At 39.0% G+C, this 20,850-nt stretch overlaps 6 protein-coding genes across 11 annotated transcripts; 3 read left to right on the top strand and 3 right to left on the bottom strand.

The window, feature by feature from the left end:
• Nucleotides 1–4,208: 4,208 nt before the first annotated feature.
• Nucleotides 4,209–6,426, bottom strand: LOC100117286 (FGFR1 oncogene partner 2 homolog). 2 transcript variants are annotated; one of them, XM_001602788.6, is made up of 4 exons: nucleotides 6,075–6,426; nucleotides 5,727–5,861; nucleotides 5,073–5,357; nucleotides 4,209–4,984 (listed from the first exon to the last, which is right to left on the bottom strand). In XM_001602788.6, the coding sequence occupies exons 2-4, from the start codon at nucleotides 5,859–5,861 to the stop codon at nucleotides 4,763–4,765; spliced, it is 642 nt and encodes a 213-aa protein (XP_001602838.1). In that variant the 5' UTR covers nucleotides 6,075–6,426; the 3' UTR covers nucleotides 4,209–4,762. The 2 variants fall into 2 exon arrangements, with proteins under 2 accessions (XP_001602838.1, XP_016839915.1); XM_016984426.3 differs by lacking the exons at nucleotides 5,727–5,861; nucleotides 6,075–6,426 and adding an exon at nucleotides 5,427–5,555.
• Nucleotides 6,427–6,536: 110 nt separating this feature from the next.
• LOC100680073 (adenomatous polyposis coli protein) lies at nucleotides 6,537–10,055 on the top strand. Of its 2 annotated transcripts, XM_008205206.4 has the most exons (6): nucleotides 6,575–6,715; nucleotides 6,820–7,807; nucleotides 7,885–8,543; nucleotides 8,630–9,030; nucleotides 9,110–9,257; nucleotides 9,360–10,019. In XM_008205206.4, exons 2-6 carry the CDS (start codon nucleotides 7,115–7,117, stop codon nucleotides 9,925–9,927), a joined length of 2,469 nt encoding a protein of 822 aa, XP_008203428.1. In that variant the 5' UTR covers nucleotides 6,575–6,715; nucleotides 6,820–7,114; the 3' UTR covers nucleotides 9,928–10,019. The 2 variants fall into 2 exon arrangements, with proteins under 2 accessions (XP_003425655.1, XP_008203428.1); XM_003425607.5 differs by having other exon boundaries at nucleotides 6,537–6,715; nucleotides 9,110–10,055.
• Nucleotides 10,056–10,384: 329 nt separating this feature from the next.
• LOC100117211 (WD repeat domain phosphoinositide-interacting protein 4) lies at nucleotides 10,385–12,648 on the top strand. The gene is made up of 6 exons (XM_001601466.6): nucleotides 10,385–11,167; nucleotides 11,245–11,512; nucleotides 11,590–11,830; nucleotides 11,909–12,057; nucleotides 12,125–12,345; nucleotides 12,417–12,648. The coding sequence occupies exons 1-6, from the start codon at nucleotides 11,116–11,118 to the stop codon at nucleotides 12,521–12,523; spliced, it is 1,038 nt and encodes a 345-aa protein (XP_001601516.1). The 5' UTR covers nucleotides 10,385–11,115; the 3' UTR covers nucleotides 12,524–12,648.
• Nucleotides 12,534–13,234, bottom strand: LOC100113692. 2 transcript variants are annotated; one of them, XM_031927976.2, is made up of 3 exons: nucleotides 13,078–13,234; nucleotides 12,799–12,943; nucleotides 12,534–12,726 (listed from the first exon to the last, which is right to left on the bottom strand). In XM_031927976.2, exons 2-3 carry the CDS (start codon nucleotides 12,914–12,916, stop codon nucleotides 12,677–12,679), a joined length of 168 nt encoding a protein of 55 aa, XP_031783836.1. In that variant the 5' UTR covers nucleotides 12,917–12,943; nucleotides 13,078–13,234; the 3' UTR covers nucleotides 12,534–12,676. The 2 variants fall into 2 exon arrangements, with proteins under 2 accessions (XP_031783836.1, XP_031783837.1); XM_031927977.2 differs by having other exon boundaries at nucleotides 12,539–12,726; nucleotides 12,799–12,933; nucleotides 13,078–13,212.
• Nucleotides 13,234–15,083, top strand: LOC100678135 (phosphatidylinositol glycan anchor biosynthesis class U protein). The gene is made up of 4 exons (XM_031927975.2): nucleotides 13,234–13,574; nucleotides 13,630–13,832; nucleotides 13,939–14,665; nucleotides 14,738–15,083. The coding sequence occupies exons 1-4, from the start codon at nucleotides 13,445–13,447 to the stop codon at nucleotides 14,989–14,991; spliced, it is 1,314 nt and encodes a 437-aa protein (XP_031783835.1). The 5' UTR covers nucleotides 13,234–13,444; the 3' UTR covers nucleotides 14,992–15,083.
• A 675-nt stretch (nucleotides 15,084–15,758) lies between these two features.
• LOC100117136 (putative helicase mov-10-B.1) lies at nucleotides 15,759–20,849 on the bottom strand. Of its 3 annotated transcripts, none has more exons than XM_008205194.4 (11): nucleotides 19,728–20,849; nucleotides 19,549–19,651; nucleotides 19,098–19,188; nucleotides 18,394–19,017; nucleotides 18,168–18,321; nucleotides 17,958–18,097; nucleotides 17,754–17,876; nucleotides 17,458–17,672; nucleotides 17,081–17,363; nucleotides 16,462–17,000; nucleotides 15,759–16,388 (listed from the first exon to the last, which is right to left on the bottom strand). In XM_008205194.4, the coding sequence occupies exons 3-11, from the start codon at nucleotides 19,157–19,159 to the stop codon at nucleotides 16,075–16,077; spliced, it is 2,454 nt and encodes an 817-aa protein (XP_008203416.1). In that variant the 5' UTR covers nucleotides 19,160–19,188; nucleotides 19,549–19,651; nucleotides 19,728–20,849; the 3' UTR covers nucleotides 15,759–16,074. The 3 variants fall into 3 exon arrangements, with proteins under 3 accessions (XP_008203416.1, XP_031783597.1, XP_008203417.1); XM_031927737.2 differs by having other exon boundaries at nucleotides 19,720–20,292; XM_008205195.4 differs by lacking the exons at nucleotides 19,549–19,651; nucleotides 19,728–20,849 and adding an exon at nucleotides 19,329–19,518.
• Between the last annotated feature and the right edge of the window lies 1 nt (nucleotide 20,850).

Genomic DNA, 20,850 nt, shown 5'->3' with positions numbered 1-20,850 from the left:
TCTCTCTCTCTCTCTCTCTCTTATGGGATTTTTCGGCCTTGGCGAATGCGCGCGCTTTTCACGCAGTGCAGAGAGATTGCCTCATCGGGCCAGGCTCTTTTGCGCGCAGGCCGAATAACGATTCTTATACGTATAGTCAAGGCTGTACTTTGTACGCGCGTGAATTTTCTCGCGGGCGAATGGCAGGATGTATATCGAGGGGGTGCGATAGAGGAGCGGCCCCTTATAGGCGTCAACGAGTTGAATTCTCTGCCGTCTCGAGCGCGCGAGAACTGCTGCTTTGCTGCTGCTGCGTCGCTGTCTTTTCATCCGCCCGCATGTGTACCGTCGGGAAATTGAATTTAAAAGAGATAAATTCCACGCGTCTCCCCCCCCCCTCACTGCACAGACAGAGAGCCAGTATTCGCCAAGCGGTTTTTCATCAATAGGATATGAGAGTTGAACGAAAGATTTTTTATACACGACGAGCCGCCTGGAAAAAAGTCGGGAGGTGTACGGCCCTGTCGAAAAAATGCAGACGGGCATCCTTTTTAGAGACGCCGTGTGTCTAGGAGGAGTGTGCGCGCGAGTTTTCGGCCGAAATGAAAGCGGCTCTTGATTCTTTATATTTCACGAGGCTGATTAACTCTTGTGCGCGCAGCTCTCGAGTGAAGGGCAAGAGGAGGAGGAGGAGGAGGAGAAAAGGAAAATGATGGGGTAATTAGGAGGGCTGCGCACGTTGATGTATTTCTTTTAATTTGAGCGCAGCCATAAGCTGCGAGAACATAGAGAGTGGATTTATACGGCGCATCGTTCTTGTTGCAAAAAAAGCTTCGAGCGTGGCGATTTATAAATCTCCCGCGTTTAATTTGAAAAAATTCAAGCAGCTTTATATACGAGAATTAATTAAAGCGAGCGCGTATAAGTGCGTTGTTTATACGCATTATACACAGTGGCGTAATTACAACGTATAACGATTCGCTCGAAACTCGGCCTATATATAACGGCGCATCTCTATCCCACCTAAGAGATCGAGAGAGGAAGTCAGTGAAGAAAAAACACAAGTATATATGCGCTGCAGCCGGCTCACATATATCAAGCACACGTGCGCATACGCGCATCTTCCATTAGCCACCCGCGAAAAGACGCTTCTTCCACTGCAGCGGCACATAAGGCTATATATAAGTGTGTGTGTAGCCTATAGGAAGCAGTAGGGCCGCTTCTCTCTTCTCTCCCCCTATACTCATTACCGCACAGCCTCCGGAAGACTCGTCTACTCCTCTCGGCTCCTCGTTGTTTTCCCACCGCTTTACGACTCGTATATAGTCGGCGCTGCTGCTGCTGCAGTATACCTGCGGCTCTCACTGCAGCGCCGGTATATTGGCCCGTAGGTATATATATATATATATGGAAAAGCGCAGTCGGCAAAAGGATTAGTCCGTGCAATAAAGCGCGCGCGGTCCCGAATCATTTTATTTGCGACGATTATATTCGGAACTTTACGACGAGGCCTCGAAGGGCCAAAACGCTTTTTTTCTCTCTCTCTCTCTTCTCCCCACCCCTCGAGCGACGCGTATAATAGTGCTAAAAGGGAAAACGGGGTAGGTTTTACTGTGCGAGGTACTACTCCTGCAGTATGGTGGAAAGGGAGAGAGAGAGAGAGAGCGAGTATTATTTATGTGCGATATCCCCCTCGCTTTTCCGGATTTCGCCGACTGCACGGCCGCGCGTCAGTCGCTTTTCTCTTTTTTTTTTTCGCCCGTATATACATGCGAAAATTTACGACTCTAACCCGGCGAAAAGCTCTCTTCTTCTCTCCCCCTGCTGCTGCTGCTGCTGCTGCTGACGGTTTGCGTGCGCATAATAGTGTATATATATAGGGGGAAAATCGCAGGTACGAAAAATCGATGGGCCGAAGGGTGCAGAACCCCCGAGGGGGGAAAACCATGGGATTTTCGCCGATTTTTCGGAGAGCCTTTGTTATACACACAGTATACAGTGCGTTTGCTATACATTGGGCTTCTTGAATATTGGACGCGCTCGCGATGAATGGCCCTCGCTAAAAGTGCGATAAATTCGAGGGGCTGCGATGGTGTGTATGTTGTATAGATGAGTTTTCCTTTTTTTTTTGTTTGTTTTTTTTTGTTTTTCGCGACTGGAAATATAACGCGTTTCGATGCGGAATATTCGGAGCTAAAGGCGCGTGAGTTTTCAAACGCGCTTGCGCGCGAGCGCTCAGGGCTTTAATGATTCGAGTTCGCTGATTTCGTCCCCAGGACGGAGGAAAGGGAAGAGGAAATAGAGCGCGTATATTTTCGGAAAACCGATGATGTTCACGTGGCCTGATATTTTTGGCGCGTGTTTGTTTCGAAAATTCGAGGATCTGTATACACACACACACCCACACACACACACAAGCGCGAGCTATACTCGTCGTTTTGATACAGCTTTTAGCAGATAATAGCAGCGATTGTAAATCAATGATTCTCGCGATGAATATTACAGCTGCGACGCTTATTGGAAGCGATTTTCTATACTGGGCGTCGTCGTCGCTATAAAGCGTTCGAGTTTCATACAGTCATCATCAAAATATTACACTAGATCCGATCGAAACACACGCGTCGCACAGTAACTCATGAAAACCAAATCAAGTCCCATGAAAAAAAAAAGAAAGCGCATAACAACGACTTACCCTCGTGTCCTTCACAAAGCGACAGGAGCGAGCTGAGAGAGAAAAATCAAAGCCGCAAATTTTCAATTCCTCCCGGAAAAGCCTCTCGAGTATACACAGTTCCTTGATTTATCGGCCCTCGAGAGGGACAGATCCCACGCCCGCTTCTCCGTGTGCACATAAAAAGCAGCGCCGGCGCGATTTCGCCAAAGGAAACGAGACTCTCTTCTCGTCCCTTATATTTTACACACACACACGCGCGCGCGCGCGTCCACTCGTATGTATACCTATATACACCGGATATACGTCGTAGTCGTATGGTTTTTAGGGCGCGGCAATTTTCTCTCCCCAGCTCTTCCGCTGCGCGTATGCGCCATTTCGAATTTTCACGCGAAACACCTGTTCGTCGAATTTTTACGTCTGTGCGATGGGGATCGCGCGGAGAGTCGCAGCGCAGCGGAAGAGGAGTTTCCCCGCGTTTCCCCGCGTTTCCTATATACATCGGCCCCGACGATTTCCTGTCGACGCTCCCTATTTTCCACCGGTTCACACTGAATAATGCGCGAACATTTGGCGCCCAACGACGGTTGCTTTTTCTTTTTTTCTATATGTGTGTAATTTTCGAATCGAGGAACAACGAATGACAGAATATAACTATATAATCAATGCGAAAGCTTGAAACGTTGCTTGAAATGCGCGTACACTTGAAAATTCTTTCGAGCTTTCTTTGCCCCGCGCGCGGGAAACTTGGACTAATTAAAAAAGTTCTCTCGGAGGGAAAGAGTCGTGCGAAAATATACAAGTTTTTTTCTCTCAAAAAAACTGGAACGGCGAACTTTCCAAGATGCTCGAGAGCGGTGTATGAACAATTTTTCTCCGCGAAGAATCAGCTAATGATCTCGGGTTACAGGTATATACATACTTTATAATTCGAAATCGCGCGCGAGTCAATATTAATTCGAGCGAAATGCGCGGCCTCTTCGGGGAAGAAAATTCCTCGCTCTCCTATAGTAAACTATTATTATTTCATATTTCATATTTCAAGGGACAAAGACGCCTTTACTGCGAATTTATAATGACAAACGTTTATTATTGCTATACGCGACGAGGAATTCGCTTTTAAGTTCAATCAAAGACATTGTTTACATAGACATAATTCCTCGCTTCGTCCCCGGTATAATAGCCGTAAATAAAGGCCGTGTTTTTCAGGCGCAAAAACGCCGCGCTGTCACTCACTATAAGAACTGTTATACACATTCAAATACCTTGGGAGCACGCGATGCGGATAAAAAGAAAAAGTCCATATACAACAGAAACATCAACTTTTCGCGCAGATGTTTGGCCGGCCCCTTTTATCTCTTATCTCCGCGGCCGGCCGTCTTTCCCAAATTTTTCTCTCCACAAACACGCGATACTGCTCTTTATCGCGCATCCTTATCGCTTCCAAAACCACGTATAAACACAAGCGCGTACGTAGGGACAAATAAAATCGGGAAAACCTTTGGCTTGCGTAATTCAACGAGGAGATACACGCAGCGAGAGAAAACTTTGCTTTTTCTTTTTTTTTTAATGTGTACTTATTTATTACTTTTGTTAGCTTTTAATACACACACGCGCGCGCGCGCGCTTTTTTTGCAAACTTCAACGGTAAAACTTGTGTAAAAAGAAGTTTATGCTTGGTAAAGAGTGATACAACGTGTAAAGTGGCGCCATCCATATGCCTGCGTCGCACATGAATCCTTGTGTGCTCTCCCGGCGCAGGTATACATGTAACTCATTGCGGACGAAGACTTTGTCTTGTCTCTGGTTTGACGCAAAACATTAATATATACATTCAAACCTGTACGTGTGATTATCGCTATAATACGTAACGTAAACGAAGAAATTCAAAAAGTTTACAATAAATAACAAAGAGCCTTCTTTCAATATATTAAATTGCATTACGTTGTTATTACTAGGTGTAGCATCGACAAGATTGCTTTGACAAAACTACTTTTGTGTGTTTTCTCGTGATAACCGACGATATAATAATAATAATAATAATAATGCAAACGAAGTTAATCATTCAGCGGATATCACATTTGTTAGTAAAAAATTGCTGTATATTCAGATTTACATCTCCTCAGTTTGCACCGTTTTGCTTTCGACGACCGTTTCGCTCTTCGGGCTACCGTATTTGTTGGCCATGTCCAGGATTTCTCGCAAACCGATGTTCTCCTCTTTCAAACGGCCTAATGTCTCGACGTACTTCATCTCGCTCTCCTCGTCGATCTCGGCAGCGGTTCGCATGACAGCTGCCATTTCAGTGATCTTCTCAGCTTGTGAACCTATTATCTGCAATAAAAGTTAATATTTTGTCCATGAGTACCGCGATTGAACAGTGATAAACAATGATTATGACTTGACGACCGTTCATACTTACATCTACACATTTACATTGGTTGTACTCAGGACAGCATTTGCTGCTTGGAATGGCAGTGTAATTCTTTTTTGTCTGCTTCAGAAAATAAGCTGTTTGTTGCCTGTATTTCGACATTATCTGTTCTAAGGCTTTTTGGTAGTCCTCCAGAGCCAGTCGGAGATCCTTGTTTTCTGCTTGTAATTCTCTGAAGTAGCCATTATTTCCTTTTTGAAATCCAGCAATGATCTCTTGACGCGGCTTCTGGTTGGTTGTCGCAGCATTCAATGTCTCGATGTCTTCTTGGTACTGCGAAAAAAAGATTATTGTACACTAAGTGTAGCGAAAAATGATTCTTCATTGTGCTCATGCGTTTACATTATCACTACTCATTGTCCTCAATGTACTGGTTAAATTACTCGCAAGTTCAACAAAAAATACCCCAACACAGTAAACTGAAAAGGCTGAGTCTGACTTGAGCTCATAAAGAAATATGTCTCACATATGGCTTCCTTTAGTAGGTCAACACAGACGATTGAGCCAGAGTTATTCATAGTTACCGTTCGAACAATAAAGAAGTCTAATCAATAAATCCCAAATTATGCAAATCGCCTTCCAACCAAATAAGCTCAAGTGCATCCACTGCTCAAGCAATGACAACAACATTTGCACACTCACCTGCTTCATGCTGTCAATCTGACTACAGACAGACTGAATCTCGCATATCAAGACGTCGGCGGTGTTCTCCTGCGTCGTTATCTCGCTCACCAGCTTGCCGGCGTCCAGAATTATTTGCTGGAAGGTGAGAGCCATCTGAAAATCAATAAGCACATGACATTTGCGAGGCCGATGAGAAGACCAGAATAAATCTGCGCGCTATACACTCGCGGAGGCACAGGTGCATACATATATATATATATATATATATATATATATATATATAACCAGAGACAAGAGTATGTAAGCTATCTGTCAACTCGCGTTCAGCTCTGCGTCGAGGATCACGACCGCAGGTGTCGTACTCACCCTGATGTTATTGCTGCCTTTGGAGCTAGCCTGTGGTTGGAACTAAAGATTCATTAATGCCCGGATTGCCCACGAAAATGATGTTTATCGAGCGTATGTAGGTGGCTTCGGTGACGACGGTTTTGTGTATGATCTCCTAATGCGATTGAGGTTAGATTCGTGAGCAGCTGTTGCCAAGATGGAGGATAAATCATGTATACGTATATATACTGCTTAATCTTGGGGTATAATTGATGATACCACGCCTTATATTCTTTATAAATTGTACTCGAGATAGTACGCCGTTGATGGTTCGTACTTTTTTACTCGCGAAAAAATATAAAGATCGCATACTCGTATCAGATCTTATTCGTAGACAAGTTGTGCTTATATTTGCAATGGCGTGCATCGTGAAATTTGAATTTTCGCGCTCAGTTGCAGACAGTATATATAGTTTTTACGCACTGTATAAAGTGAAGTTGGCAGTGCAACACATTATATAGTAGAAGTAGAACAACTTCAGTCATGTGAGGAGGTTAGATGGAACTATGCTTCCATAATAATATGCCTTTTATGCCGTTAATATTTACGTTCTGAGAATGTAATTATTTAAGTTTTATTTTACTTTCTTTACGCGAACTCCATGGATACTTGTCAGCAAAGTAAGTTACGCTTTTTATCTGATTTTAGGAAAAATATTTTAATTTTACGGAAAATGAGGTTATATTTTGTAAAATCAAAAACGTATTTTGTTTGTTTGTTTCAGAAATATCATGAGGATATCCAAGATTATAACTTTTTTATTCGCTACTCGTTGATTTTTTAGCAACTTTTATTATTTATTCAAATTCAAACAAGTTAAATAATGTTTGCAATCTATTATCTAAGGTAAATGGAGCAAGAAATATTTTTTGTATACAAATAAAAGTCAACAAATGATACTCTACTTCAAGTGCTATGTAAGATACATAAAGTTTAAGAAATAAGATGGATGTTTGAAGATCTTTTGAAATCAAGAACAAGGCTTGAATGAGAATAATCAAGTGTGTATCCATGAAAATATGGACAAAGTAGTAAGCAACAATGTTGAATCTTACTCGAACGAGGAAGATCAAGAATCATCTTCCAAAGATTATGGAGGAGATGAAAGAAGCAGTATTGAGTTAGCAAGCAGTTCCAATGATTCTAATTGCTGGTACCCACGCGAACGTGTGGGGGAGAAAATTGATTCACGGCAGAGATGGAGCTTTGGATCGGATATTTCTGTTGAAGCAGTTGAAAATATGCAAAATCGTCTATGTTGCTCACCTGTAGATGAATTTGATTCTACAATTAGCAGTGAAAATGAAGATTTAATTGTAAATAATACAGACGAAACAGATGAATCCTACAAAAGTTACATTCAAGTTTCTCCAGCAGCTTCACCAATTTTTAACGAAGCAGCATTGAGCAGCGACAATAAGAAACAAAACAAAAACCATGATGTAGATACAGCAGATGATGAATTAATAGATTATTCTAAAAGGTATACGACAGACACTTCTATGTCTATTCAAAGACAGCAGCAACAGAGAAATATTGTAGTTAATAGAGTAACCAGACATGTGCCTGAAAAGAAATCAGTTAATAATAGATCTAAAGTTGATCCTTTTGGAGATTATGCTGAGACAGATTTGGATCAGCCCACAGATTATAGCTTACGTTATGCAGAAGAAGACACGGACGAAGAGGAGACAGAGGATCCTCGATTTTATGTAAGTAAATTCTAGATTTTTAAAACTACTTTAGAAACTGTTTTTTTCTCACTAAAATAACTTACTTGTCCATACAGTGTACAAGTGAACAAGAAGATACAGTAAAAAGTTACTATACAGAAGGAACACCCTATCAAACGCCTTGCAACTTTTCCAATGCCACATCAATGTCAGATCTGCTATCACTGGAGGACTGCAATAAAGAAGAAGCAACCTACAGACGACAATTTCTCAGAGGACAGAGGCATGAAACGACGGACAAGTCGGAGAAGGGTATAACAATAAAAGACTGCAGAGCTCGCCCAAGACGCAAATTCGTTTCCGAGGACTCGAGGATTCCAATCCTGCAAGAAACTCCAGAGACGTGCGATAAACGGGTTAACGATAGAAAATTAGAAAAACTTGGCACTCCTCCTCAATCGCCAGCCGAGCAATGTGACAAGGACAAGGAGAACAAAGCTGCGACATTCAATGTGGAGGAAAATAATTACGCGCAGGAGACACCGTTGATGTTCTCCCGCTGTAGCTCTCTAGATTCCCTCAGCGATTTCGAGCAGCACTCGATCCATGACGACCGCAGTTCCGTGATCAGTGACTTCAGTCACCGAACCAGCGGTGTAGTATCTCCGAGTGAACTGCCAGATTCGCCGACTCAGACTGTACCGCCAAGCCCGCGTAGAATAAAACAACAAAATACTCAGAATCATCCGCCGCAGAGAATGCCACTTATTACAAGGTACGTATTTTGACTTCCTCTCCTTTAATAATTGATCGATATTACCTAATATCTGACTTTCTTTGTTATTCCAATTAATGAAAAAGGCCGCCTTTGCGAAAACCTCCCGACCAGCAACATCACAACGACAATAAGATACATCTGATGAGTGCAGGCATCCTTCGCGAGTCGAACAATCTGGAGCCTGTTAATAGCTTCTTCCAGGATGGATTGGTTTCATTCAAGGAAGAATCAATGCCCGTTAAAGCGCGATCAACAACAGGTAGTATGCTCAGCGCGCTGACCATCGACGACGAGCTCGAGGACACGAGGGACAACCGCGAGATCATCAACAGGATCGCGGCAATCAGGGTTAGGACGAGTGCAGCTGGTATGCACCAAGCGCCGATGCAGAAGCAGAGCCATAACAACTCGTTCGAAGAATCGGAAGTAAACAATAAACCGTCCCGCCAGCCCCAAGGCAGCAACGCGTCGAACAGAAATATAGGTACTGTTCAATCGATATCGTAATACACAAGTACAACTGTACTTTTTAACAAGTCTTAATCATGATATATTATTTTTAGCCTATATAAATCATTGCCTGCTAGTACCATCCTCTAAAGAAGAAGTGATCTACGCAAACGAGGAGGAGGAAAACGACTACATGCCGGCCTATGCAAACAAAGAACCTCAGCAGAACAACAGATACCGCGAGTCTTTCAAGGATCCTTGGTATGATGATAGTTTAAAAACCGACAATCGCAATCACTCGAACAGACAACTCTCCAGAAGCCCCGTAATGAAACGCAATTGCGACGTCTCTTCTAATCAAAGGTTGGACGTCGACGAAATCATAGCTCTGGACACTATGAGGATCTACTGCACTGAAGATACGCCGACTTACGTTTCTCCATACGGATCGCAATCGAATCTCTCTGCTTTGTCGGTGCTAAGTATCTCCGATGGTGAGGAGTTCTACGGAGCTAATTTCAATTATGAGGATGAGCAGCCCATGAGAACTTTCTACCGGGCGGAAAGATCCAGCAGTCCCGCCTACGATTACAACTCCGTGGCGAGTTCCGACGATTACTCCGAGGAGGACGATCGAAGAATCGATGTGTCACCTTTTGATTCGCAAATGAACCTCAATAGCTTCTCCTTGCTGTGCATCGAGGAGGAAAGCGAAGAAGAAGACGAGGAAGAGGAGGCGAGCAATGAGACTGATAAATCGGCCAGGGATGACTCCGGCGCCGACGACAAGGAGGCCAATGCCTATAAGCGGCTGTCCTACGAGAACTCAGATTACTCCGATGAGGATCAACAGGTGCTCGAAGAGTTTGTTAAGTTAGGAATGTCAAAGGTCACTCGGCGGAAAGATGATTCCGACGTTGACAAGCAGTGACAATTGTTCTTAGTATATTGAATTCTGTTGCCACTTTTTAAGAGAATTTACCCTCAATGAACTGTACTCTTATATATTGTAAAAAGATTGATGAATTTTACAGTGAAATAAATTTAATTTTTTATGTACTTAAAAGCTTCTTTATTTAGCAACTTGGAAATGTATAAATAATCATAAAGGACTAGCTCATCCATTTTTCGTATCACAACCCGAGTAGAAATTACATACGGCCAGCCGGAGGTATTGTCAGGGCCGTATCCGTTTTACCAGGTCAGGTCCTTAATTGGCTGTAAGACCCCGCGCGAATACGGCCCGGATCCGGCAAACCAGAATAACAATTGAACCGGACCGCTGCCGGATAATACCCTGATGTTATTTCTCTTCACCTAAATTTTTGCTCCGAAACAAATCATACAGAACCTTAAATCGGTCATTCTTTTAATATTTCGGTCATATTTAAATATTAAAAGGTAAAAAGTTTGAACAATAATCACTATTCTGCTTTTGGAGAGGAATTAAAGATTATTAGAACATTTATGATATTACGGATGCCGGATCCGGACCGTATTCGCGCGGGGTCATACGGCCGTAAATTTCGCATGTATTTTTAAGTACGGCCCGGATGTTTAATGCTACCGTAACTCCATTTCTACTCGGGAAGTCGAAACTTTTCCGGAAGACCCTTCGTCGCCATACTACTCGAGCCATACGTAGGTATATCAACAAACATTCATAAACATACGCACTTTTCCTCCTGCGCGACCGCAGTCCGCAATGAGAAATCGGCTCCGCAGCATCAGCGCCGTACGCGGTAATCGCCTGTACTTTCATTCGCCGATCGCTCGCTCGCAGCTCGCGCACGACACACACTCGACGCAGTTTGCGCTCGAAATGAGACGCACGCGGATCTGCGTGCAATTGTGTTGCGCCGCTCGTGAATAGGTATGTCGCGTCGTGCGCAGTAGACGTATATATGTCAAACATGATAGGCCAAGCGCGAACGTAAACAAAGAAAAGGCCAGAGTGCTTTCGTCTGGAGTATCGAGGGAAAACGCGTGCTGTGCTCCACTTTTTAATTAGCAGCGCAGTATAGACACAGCTCGATGAACTACGTGTGCTGCTACTGCTGATTGACGGGATATAAGCACGTCGTTGTTGTTGTATGGACATAATAACGACGGAGAAGAAATGGCAAGGGCCAGTAGGGGAATCCTCAGTCTGCGTTTCAATCAGGATCAGGGTAAGCATCGCATCGTCTGTCCGCGTATTTTGCGTTCTTTATTTGTGTCAACACCGCATTGTTTTTGTTTTGGCTAGGGTGTTTTACCTGCAGCATGGAGTCAGGGCTCAGGATATACAATGTGGAGCCTCTGGTCGAGAAGGCCCACTTTGAGAATCAGCTCATGGGCAGTATCGCCATAGGAGAGATGCTCTGGAGGACCAATGTCATCGCTGTGGTCGCTGGCGGCACCAGACCAAAGTATGCCGACAACACGGTACTCATATATGATGACTTGGCCAAAAAATTCATCATGGAAATAACCTTCACAAGTTCTATCAAGGCTGTAAGACTGAGAAGGGACAAGTATGTGCAATTAATTTTAGATTCTTTGTTGTTCAAATATGATAACGGATGCTAATGACCGATTTTAACGATTTCAGACTCATAGTCGCATTGCAAAGAGAGATACACGTGTTCTCTTTTCCTTTACCCACACGTAGACTGTTTACTCTGGAGACTAGAGATAATCCCATGGGATTAGTAGAAATTGCGACGTTAGCTACAGCACACAAACAGTTGCTGGCATTTCCCGGTCACAAGCTAGGCAGTGTTCAATTAGTTGATCTTGGAGCTACCGAAGCTGGAACTTCAAGTGCACCGACTACTCTGGCTGCTCATCAAGTATCTATTTATTGTTGTTTTTTCCTGTAGATGACAATATATCAAAAATTCTAAATAAAATATGCATATAAATTTTAGGGTGCTTTGGCATGCTTGGCTGTGAATGCTAATGGAACAAAAGTAGCAACAGCTTCAGCTCAAGGAACCCTTGTCAGAGTCTGGGATAGTATAAGCAAGCAATTGCTAGTTGAACTGCGTAGAGGTGCTGATCCAGCTACTGTATATTGGTAATTAAACTTGTTATGTACTACTTGAATTTCAAAAACAGATTGAAAATTCTTTGTTATTTTACAGCATTACGTTTAGCAGGGATTCAGAATTTTTGTGTGCATCAAGTGACAAAGGAACAGTTCATATTTTTGCACTTAAAGACACACATCTAAATCGCAGATCAACCTTCTCAAAGATGAAATTTTTAGGAAATTATGTGGAAAGTCAATGGGCTTTGGCCACTTTTACCGTACCTCCAGAATGTGCCTGTGTCTGTGCTTTTGGCACTCGTAGTTCAGTAATAGGTGAGTGTAGCTGAAAGCACTTTTGAAGCCAAGAAAAAAAAATACTACAACTAATCTTTCTCCATTTTCAGCTGTCTGTATGGATGGTACTTTCCACAAATATGTTTTTACATCAGATGGCAACTGCAATCGAGAAGCATTTGACGTCTTTCTTGATGTTTGTGATGACGAATTTTAAAATTATAGACTACTGTGAAATAATGTACAGTTTTATTTGATAACGAAGAAAAAATACATTGATTATTTTATATATACATCACTGGATGTTATATTATTGTACAATAAATTACATCTTAACAAGCACTCTTATAGTCTATTGAATTTGTCCACTTTACCACTCCGACTTTGGAAGTTTGGGTAACACCTGTTCCCTTATTTTCTCTGGAATCAAATTATAATTTAACGTTTGTTATTTCTTATGAAATTTATGTATATTTAGATAAATAAGCTTACTGTATGGTTCTGGATCAATCATAGGCCTAACTGCAGTAAAGTATAGAAAAGTGCATACTGAACCAGCAAAAGTTCCAAGAAATGCTACATATCTCCAGCCTTTGAGTCTTGCAGCCATTATTGTATTCAATTATCCTAAAAAATTCTTAAAAATCAACTGGTTAGATATTAGGTTGTGATAATGTGATAATTTGTCATGTTTACTTCAAACCATGTATATGTGTTATAATTTATAACGCGAAAACTATCAACAGTTGGATTGTTGAGTTAATTAATTACCTTTATATTTTGTGATTTGTTACACCATAAACGCAATCTTTTTACTTTACTTTTATAGTACAATAGCTAAATAGCGACACGATAGTACGACACGCGCACTAGATTCGGCACTTCTCGTCTGCCAGACCTAACCTAACATGACGACATCGCTTCCTAACATAACCTAAAATATTTTTAAACAATAAGGATGTATACGTCAAGAGACGAGAGTAACATGGGAGTATAATCCCGAGAGAAGACTAAAAATTATGTTTTACGCCAAACGTAGTATAAGTAATCTCTCCTACCCATGGTGTAAATTGAAAGTATAAAAAATACAAATTTCTTATTACCGTCGATAATAATTTATAAGTAACTTCATAGAGCAATGATGAATAACCAAATTGTTTACTTTGGTTTGGCTGGTGCTTTGAGATTATTGTTAATGAACTCGGATTATCAAAGTGTTATTGCTGATCGAGTTGAAGTATCAACAGCATTGAATTCTTGGAAAAGAAGTAAGTTGACAATGTTAATTTCTAATCGATGGATTTTTCAATGTTTTGTATATAGTTACAGAGGGTGTCTATCTTCACAATATTGGAGTGGATCCGTACAGTGGTGATTTGCTCCATGAAACACCATTAGGCCTAGTCACTTTTGATTTTATTCAAAAGTATTTTCCTACCTATATGATATGGTTATTATTTGTTATAACTGATCTTGTGACAGCTCTGTTACTTGGCATAACTGCTACGTATTACATTAAGGAATCGGTAATTAATCAATCATATTGTCACATTAGAGTTCATCATGAAAATCTGTGTAAAATTTCTATATCTATCTATATACATACTATTTAATCGTCCTTATTTTTTGCAGATTGATCGTGACAAAGAGGAAGAAGCTAAGCGTGATACTAAAGCCAAAACTGATCCAGATAATAATTTTTCATTAATTACTTCTCCTAGTAAAACATCAGTTTTCTATGTCTCAGCAGCTTATTTGTTCAATCCTTACATCGTTTTGAACTGTGTAGGACTTACGACTACAGTATTTACCAACTTTCTAATTGCAGTCACATTACTTGCCATCATAAAACGCTCCGTTATACCTTTTTGTTTAACAATTGCATTGTTGACTTTGCAAGGCCTTTATCCTGTATGTTTGATTGTCCCTGCTATAATTTACATAATCAAAGAGTCTCACATAGATGAGGTAGCTGGAAAAGTAGCAAGAATTCTGATGACATTTTTTGCTATGTTAGCAGCTTTATTTATCTTGTCTTTCTATATTATGGGGAGTTGGTCGTTTCTTAAAAGTACCATTGGTTTTATTTTGTTGGTGCCTGATTTGCGTCCTAATATTGGACTGTATTGGTACTTTTTTACAGAAATGTTTGAACATTTCAGATCACTTTTTATTGCTTCATTCCAAATAAATGTAAGTTTGTTATTCATAGTTCCCTTAGCATTGAGGCTACGCAAAGATCCAATGCTTTTGGCATTTTCTTACTTGGCTATTGATGCTATTTTTAAATCTTATCCATGCATTGGAGATGTTGGATTTTATCTCAGTTTACTGCCACTCTGGCGCCATTTATTCAGGCGTAAGTATCAATTTGAAATTACATAATCATCAAGTATGAATAAATTTTTTTCAATGAATTGATTTTCTGCAGATATGCAACAAGGCTTCATCGTCGGCTGCTTTGTTTTATTTTGTACAGTTTTCGCGCCAACTGTATGGCATCAATGGATATACTCAAGATCAGCGAATGCGAATTTCTACTTTGGTGTAACGTTAGCCTTTGCTATAGCGCAAATATTTTTGTTAACAGACATTCTTTTTGCTAATGTCAAGCGCGAATTCGCCCTTCGGCATGGACTGACAAACGAAGTAAATGGTAACAAAGCCAAATTACTACTGGAGTGAATTGTCTTGTCAATTTATAGATATAATATGCTAACCGATTTTCGAATATTCTACCAGAAATAAAAGATTTTTATACAAAATTCATCATTTTATTTAACAGTTGTACTTTATCAAAAACCTTTCTTTAAAATAAGTTATATTTATAAATATATATATACATACATATATATATATATATATATATATATATATATATATATATATATATATATATATATATATATATATATATATATATATATATATATATATATATATATATATATATATATATATATCGTAAAATTACACAGGATAACTCGTATTTATTTTTAATATAAATACAGAATTGAATAATTTCACAGCATAATAAATAATAATACTATTTAACATGTGTTCATATTAATTTACAAACTCATGCTAATTCTTTCACCTTTTTATATTTCTTTTTTACAAAACTTGAGAATTTTGAAATTAGGCTAGTATTTTTTTCTTTATAAACATGAAATTGCTTGAAGCAAATACTGAAAATCATGACTACGTTAATCAAATTTAAACGTTTCAATTTGTATAATAAATAGTATGTAAGAAAAGAAATTTTTTAAAATAAGTACATACATAAAAAGAAAATGCATACTAAGTTTTTACAAACTGATAATACATATAATTTTTTTCATGATAGTTCCGAAAATAAATTTTTATCATTTTTGAAAGAGAAATAAACTCAATTCTAATATTTGGCAATTTAAACAGATTTCTTGTAAATAGAATAGTGTTACTGGTACGAATTAATTTTTAAAAAATAATTAATATTAATATCAAGTCTAATAGATAAAATACAAACTTAGTACCCGATGTTAGTAATATATATACGTGTGACATTTTTCACAACATTAAAAATATGAACGAGTTAAATTTTATTTTGGTTAGTAAAAATTTCTTAACTTTCGGTACTAGAGTAATATCACAAAGTAACAAAAGTATTTACAAAGGCTGACACTCAACAATATTTTATCAACGTTACTTGGATTTTACTCAAAAGTTTAGCATCGTTAATAATGATCGTTTAAGGCATCTGCGGTATCGGTTCGTTTAAATATCATATTAACTCTCATTCTTATCTTTCTTTTTTTTCTCTTTTCTTTTTTTCTTAGCGTTTGCCTTTTCCAGTTTTAAGTCGCTCATTTTCTGCATTACTACATTTGAAATTAATACTTCAGAGCGAGGAGCATTATTACTCGCGGCGTATGAATTGTACTTGGATGCATGGTTAAAAGTACTATTAGTAGCGAAATTATTTGTGTATGAATTGTACGTATTGGCAGGACCCCAAGTATTGTTGGTAGTATTGCGAGATGTACTCGGACGTTCATTTTCATCCACTACGCTACCACCATCACTCACAACGATTCCGTCATCTAGAAGAGAAATTTGTTCATTTATAAATTTTTGTTATTTTTTCAATAAATTTGAATATATTTGTAGACTTACCTAATTGTATAACTTCCAAGTTACTATCGTTTAAAGACCACTTGTGATGTTTTACTCCATTAGCTATCGCGTTCTCAAAATCTTGTATATCATTTCTTAAATTAAATTTAACTCCACGGCACGCGTTATTGAGCTGACAAAATTTCAACAGATGCCACCAGGATTTGTCTGTCTGTAGAATTGCCGGGCTTCCCACGACAATCAAAAGAGCTTTAGCTCTCGTTGTGGCTACATTGAATCTTTTCTCATTAGATAGGAATCCTATATGATGTCTATTGTCGTGAAAGAACGTTTTACTTCGAACTGTCGAAAGAATAATGATTTCTTTTTCTTGTCCCTGGAAAAGTTCGACTGTACCCACATCGATATTATTAATATCACGTTCCTGGAGAGCTCTATGCAGTTTAAATCTTTGCGCAGAAAATGGTGTAACTATGCCAATATCCGCTTGTGTAATTATAGTATTGTTCAATTTTTGTCCCAGTAAAAGATTGGCAACGTAGTGCACAACGAATTTTATCTCGGCCATGTTGAAAATACTGAAAAATATGTATTTAGAGTATAAAAATAACTTTGCAATGATTTTAAAAGCTTAAATTTATAAAACAAAAAAATGTACCTAGGTGACTTTTGATCTTTTTCCTCCAAACCTTCAACACCATGGAAAATAATGGGGAATTTTGGTTGCACGAGGTGTGGCCAATTTTCTGCTTTACGTATTTCTTCTTCATCTCCACAAGCTATCAATTCGTCGTCGTAAAATAGTTCATTGGATACGCGAATTATGGCAGGGTGACTTCTGTAATTTCGAATCAATTTTGTGATATAACTTGGATTGTATTGACCATGTTCATTTTTCCTGTAGGGCTCACAATCCATCATTCTTTCCAACATTGATCTTCCTGTTCAAATTCAACAAAATTCATTAAAATTATCAAGCTTCAATTATGCAAATTTCAATCAAAATTATTTGGTAGAGACAAATCAACTTATTACCAAGTATGGGCTTTGCTATTGTCGATCTAACTCCAGGCCCCAACTGCTTTGGATCACCAGCCAGAACTACTTGACCGTGTAGCCTTCCAATTCGACCTTCTCTTGTACTACTTAGTAAAGAAAATGGTATCATCACTTCTGGTTCTGTGGCTTGTCCTGCTTCATCAATAAATACATATGCAAAATGCTTCTCGCGAAAATCCATAAACAACAATCTGAAAGAAGATTATAGAATATTCAAAAAAATTCGCTTACTTTTATGTAAAAAATATAACTGTAAAAATAATAATAATAACCTTGTACAGGCAACAAGAGTGCAGATAACAATTTTTTTCAGTAGCACAAGCTCTTTAGGGAGCATCATTACTTGACCATCAACATAATTAGAGCAGCTTACAATAGCATCATCAATTTGAGACCTACATGATTTAAAATTGATTCTTTAGTTGATTGAATTTAAATATAGTATCAAATTGAGAATTACTAAAATTTGGCTTTACCCCTCTTTCGATGGGCTGTACATTCTATACAGATTATGATCTGGAATTCCACAATACAATAATCGTTTCGTTATGACGTCTGCTGCAGCATTAGATGGAGTGCATACTAAAATATGCTCTGATGGATTTTCTTGCCACACCTACATGTATTGTACAAGAACGTTTAAATAATCCAAAACAATTTTTTAATTTATATATTATTATTATTACCTGGCAAATAGCTTCTACCACTGTAGCAGTTTTTCCAGTTCCTGGGGGTCCATATAAAATGTATGGTGCAGGATAAGATGCTTTGCAAGCTATATTAAGGACAGCTTGCTTCTGTTCTGGATTACTTTCAATCATTTTGTTAAACCAATACTCGCTAGAAATACAGAGATGTTTTTATCATATATAAAATTGCAGAATGTTGAAAAGATAGAGAAGAAAAACTAACTTGCTGCTTGGTTTATTAAACGTTGGCCTTTTGAAAGGAAAGAAATGTGGAGTTAATTCATACATCTTCATCAGAGTTATGGCATAATGACAACATCTTAGTGGATAATTTTGAAATTTGAATCTAACGTTATACAACTTTTCTGGACTAAACTGCTGACAAAACCTTTCACCAGCAGCTGCTATAAGATGATCATTCATGACATTCGTAACTGTTAGTAGATATAAAACCTTGCTTGCAGAATCCCGAATTTCTACTGTATCATTAGGTCTGACTGATGGTCTCTCTTCCATTAAACCATCCACATAAATTTTAAAAATTTTCAAGTTCTTTGATATCCTTTCAATTTTCTTTCCTTCTTGATCATACCTTCTCATATCTTTATTATTTTGGATTTCTTCAACGTATAACATGATTTTAAAAATTTGTAGGTAATTTTTCTCTGTCAATTCTATTCCCTCTGCATTTTTTATTTTTTCCAGTACCCTCAAGAACTGTATTCCTTTTTCTGTTATGCCATCAAATGGCTTTAGATCTCTCATAACTACAGGGATCAAATCTTTGGGTATTGGAAACGTTGGCAGGCTTACCGCAGTTGGGAGTACAAAGTAATTGTAGTTGTTGCTGTAAGAATAGGTGTTTTTGTAAATATTAGCATATCTTATAAAAATTTCTATAACTTTCAACTGTTTAGTTGTACATACTTTTTCTTTTTGTGGCTATTGTTAAACCCTTGGTATCTCTTTGTGAGGACCTGGGAATTCATGACTAGTTTTTTTTCTTCTCGAATGTATGCTGTAAAAAAAAAGCAATTATTACATCGATTAAATAATTTATTTCCAAGATAAAATCATGTATCCCGCTGATTAGTTTTAACTTTGATAAAAAAATATCTAATACTGCTTTTCTGTAAAGAGTAACATTGAAAGATAAACCTTTATCTGATCAAGTGCCAATAGTAATCAATAAAAAGCTGACATTAAAGTTTCACTAATATTGCCTGTTAAAAGCTGATAAAATTCGAAAAACGGCATCCAAAGTATAATACAGTCACAAAAATTTAACAAATTCCCCCCAAACGCGACCGAAACAAATCAAGTACGACTCTCCCGGCTCGTCGGTGTCACATTGAAAAAAAACCTCTCGCTTCCTCACCTCGACAACAATAAACGCTGCAGCGTCTTCTTTGTTTCAGTCCGTCGAACGTCAAACTTTATAAAAGCCTATTATTGGCACCGTCAGCGGGCTCGTCGCACACCTGCAACAATATCGTCAAAATTTCGCAACTTGCTCTGTCTCTCCACGTATGCTTATTACTCTCCTTACTTGCGCACCTCTGTATAAAAAGTTGCGAATCTCGATGAGGGTAAATATCCAACCAAAGTCAGCTGCTAACCGCAGCTGCACTAGCGACTATAGTAGTGTAACAGGTGACAGTCGGGACGTTTTCAGGGAATTTGAAAAATCCCACGATGACATCATCCTTCACTTTCGCAGCGACCCGAATAAAATGCTTCACGCGCTACTTATGACATATAATGTGCACCTGTACTTATATCTATATATCTATCCTAACCCAAAAGAAAAACCGAGCGGAGTATTCTCTTATGTTCCCCGATTCCTCGGAATGAGATCAATGTCGTTGAACCGAGAGTTGAATATATGCTGTCTGCAAAAACTGGCCCACTTTTTGGCACTTTGGAAGTTGAGTCACTCGCGTTCCGAACGAGATCCGGTGCGCCCGAGGACGTCTTCCTCGAAGATTTTCTCCGAGTGACAGTATATAGCTATATTCACGACTCTAATGCAGACGAATTGGACACACGCACGTGCACGATGTGATTTCGAACAGCTGAAGCTAGAAGTAAGTAGACAGATAAGATGTCATTGGTGACAGAGGCACTCGGAGAAGAGATTCGACGGATCAGCAAGTTACTCGCGTTGGTCTTCGCGAAGAGGTAGGTGAGAATTTTTTATTGATAATAACAATGTTTACATGATAATTGCGATACTTGTGCTATTGTCAAGCTGTTTTTGGAGACGAACATGCGGATGTGGACTGTGGTGGATCGTCTCGTTCGATTTCGAATAAGTTGTAATTTTTTTTTTTCCTTTAACGACGATTTATACGCGCTCACGATTATTTGTTGCAAATTTATACATAGTGCTAAATTGCACTTTCGGATATTTAATTAAGCGAAAGATCCGAAAATGGCTGCCTTCGGGTAAACGGTTCAACTCTGTTGCGTATATCGACTCTATAAGAAACGATCACACTGCCATCTGCGGGAACTTCCATGAAACACGTTTAAATCCTATTATACTGTTGTACTTCGTAGTCTGTACTCTGTTGTATAGTTGTTGGTATAGTGTTGGTACGCATATCAGCGTAGAGAGACTCCAGCTATAACTTTGTATACACGTCGATAGTTTTCCGAGAACGTTGACGCATATACG

The sequence above is a fragment of the Nasonia vitripennis genome, chromosome 3, assembly GCF_009193385.2.
Source record: "Nasonia vitripennis strain AsymCx chromosome 3, Nvit_psr_1.1, whole genome shotgun sequence".
In the NCBI taxonomy this organism is placed as follows: Eukaryota; Metazoa; Arthropoda; class Insecta; order Hymenoptera; family Pteromalidae; genus Nasonia; species Nasonia vitripennis.
This window is presented reverse-complemented; position numbering and strand designations above follow the sequence as displayed.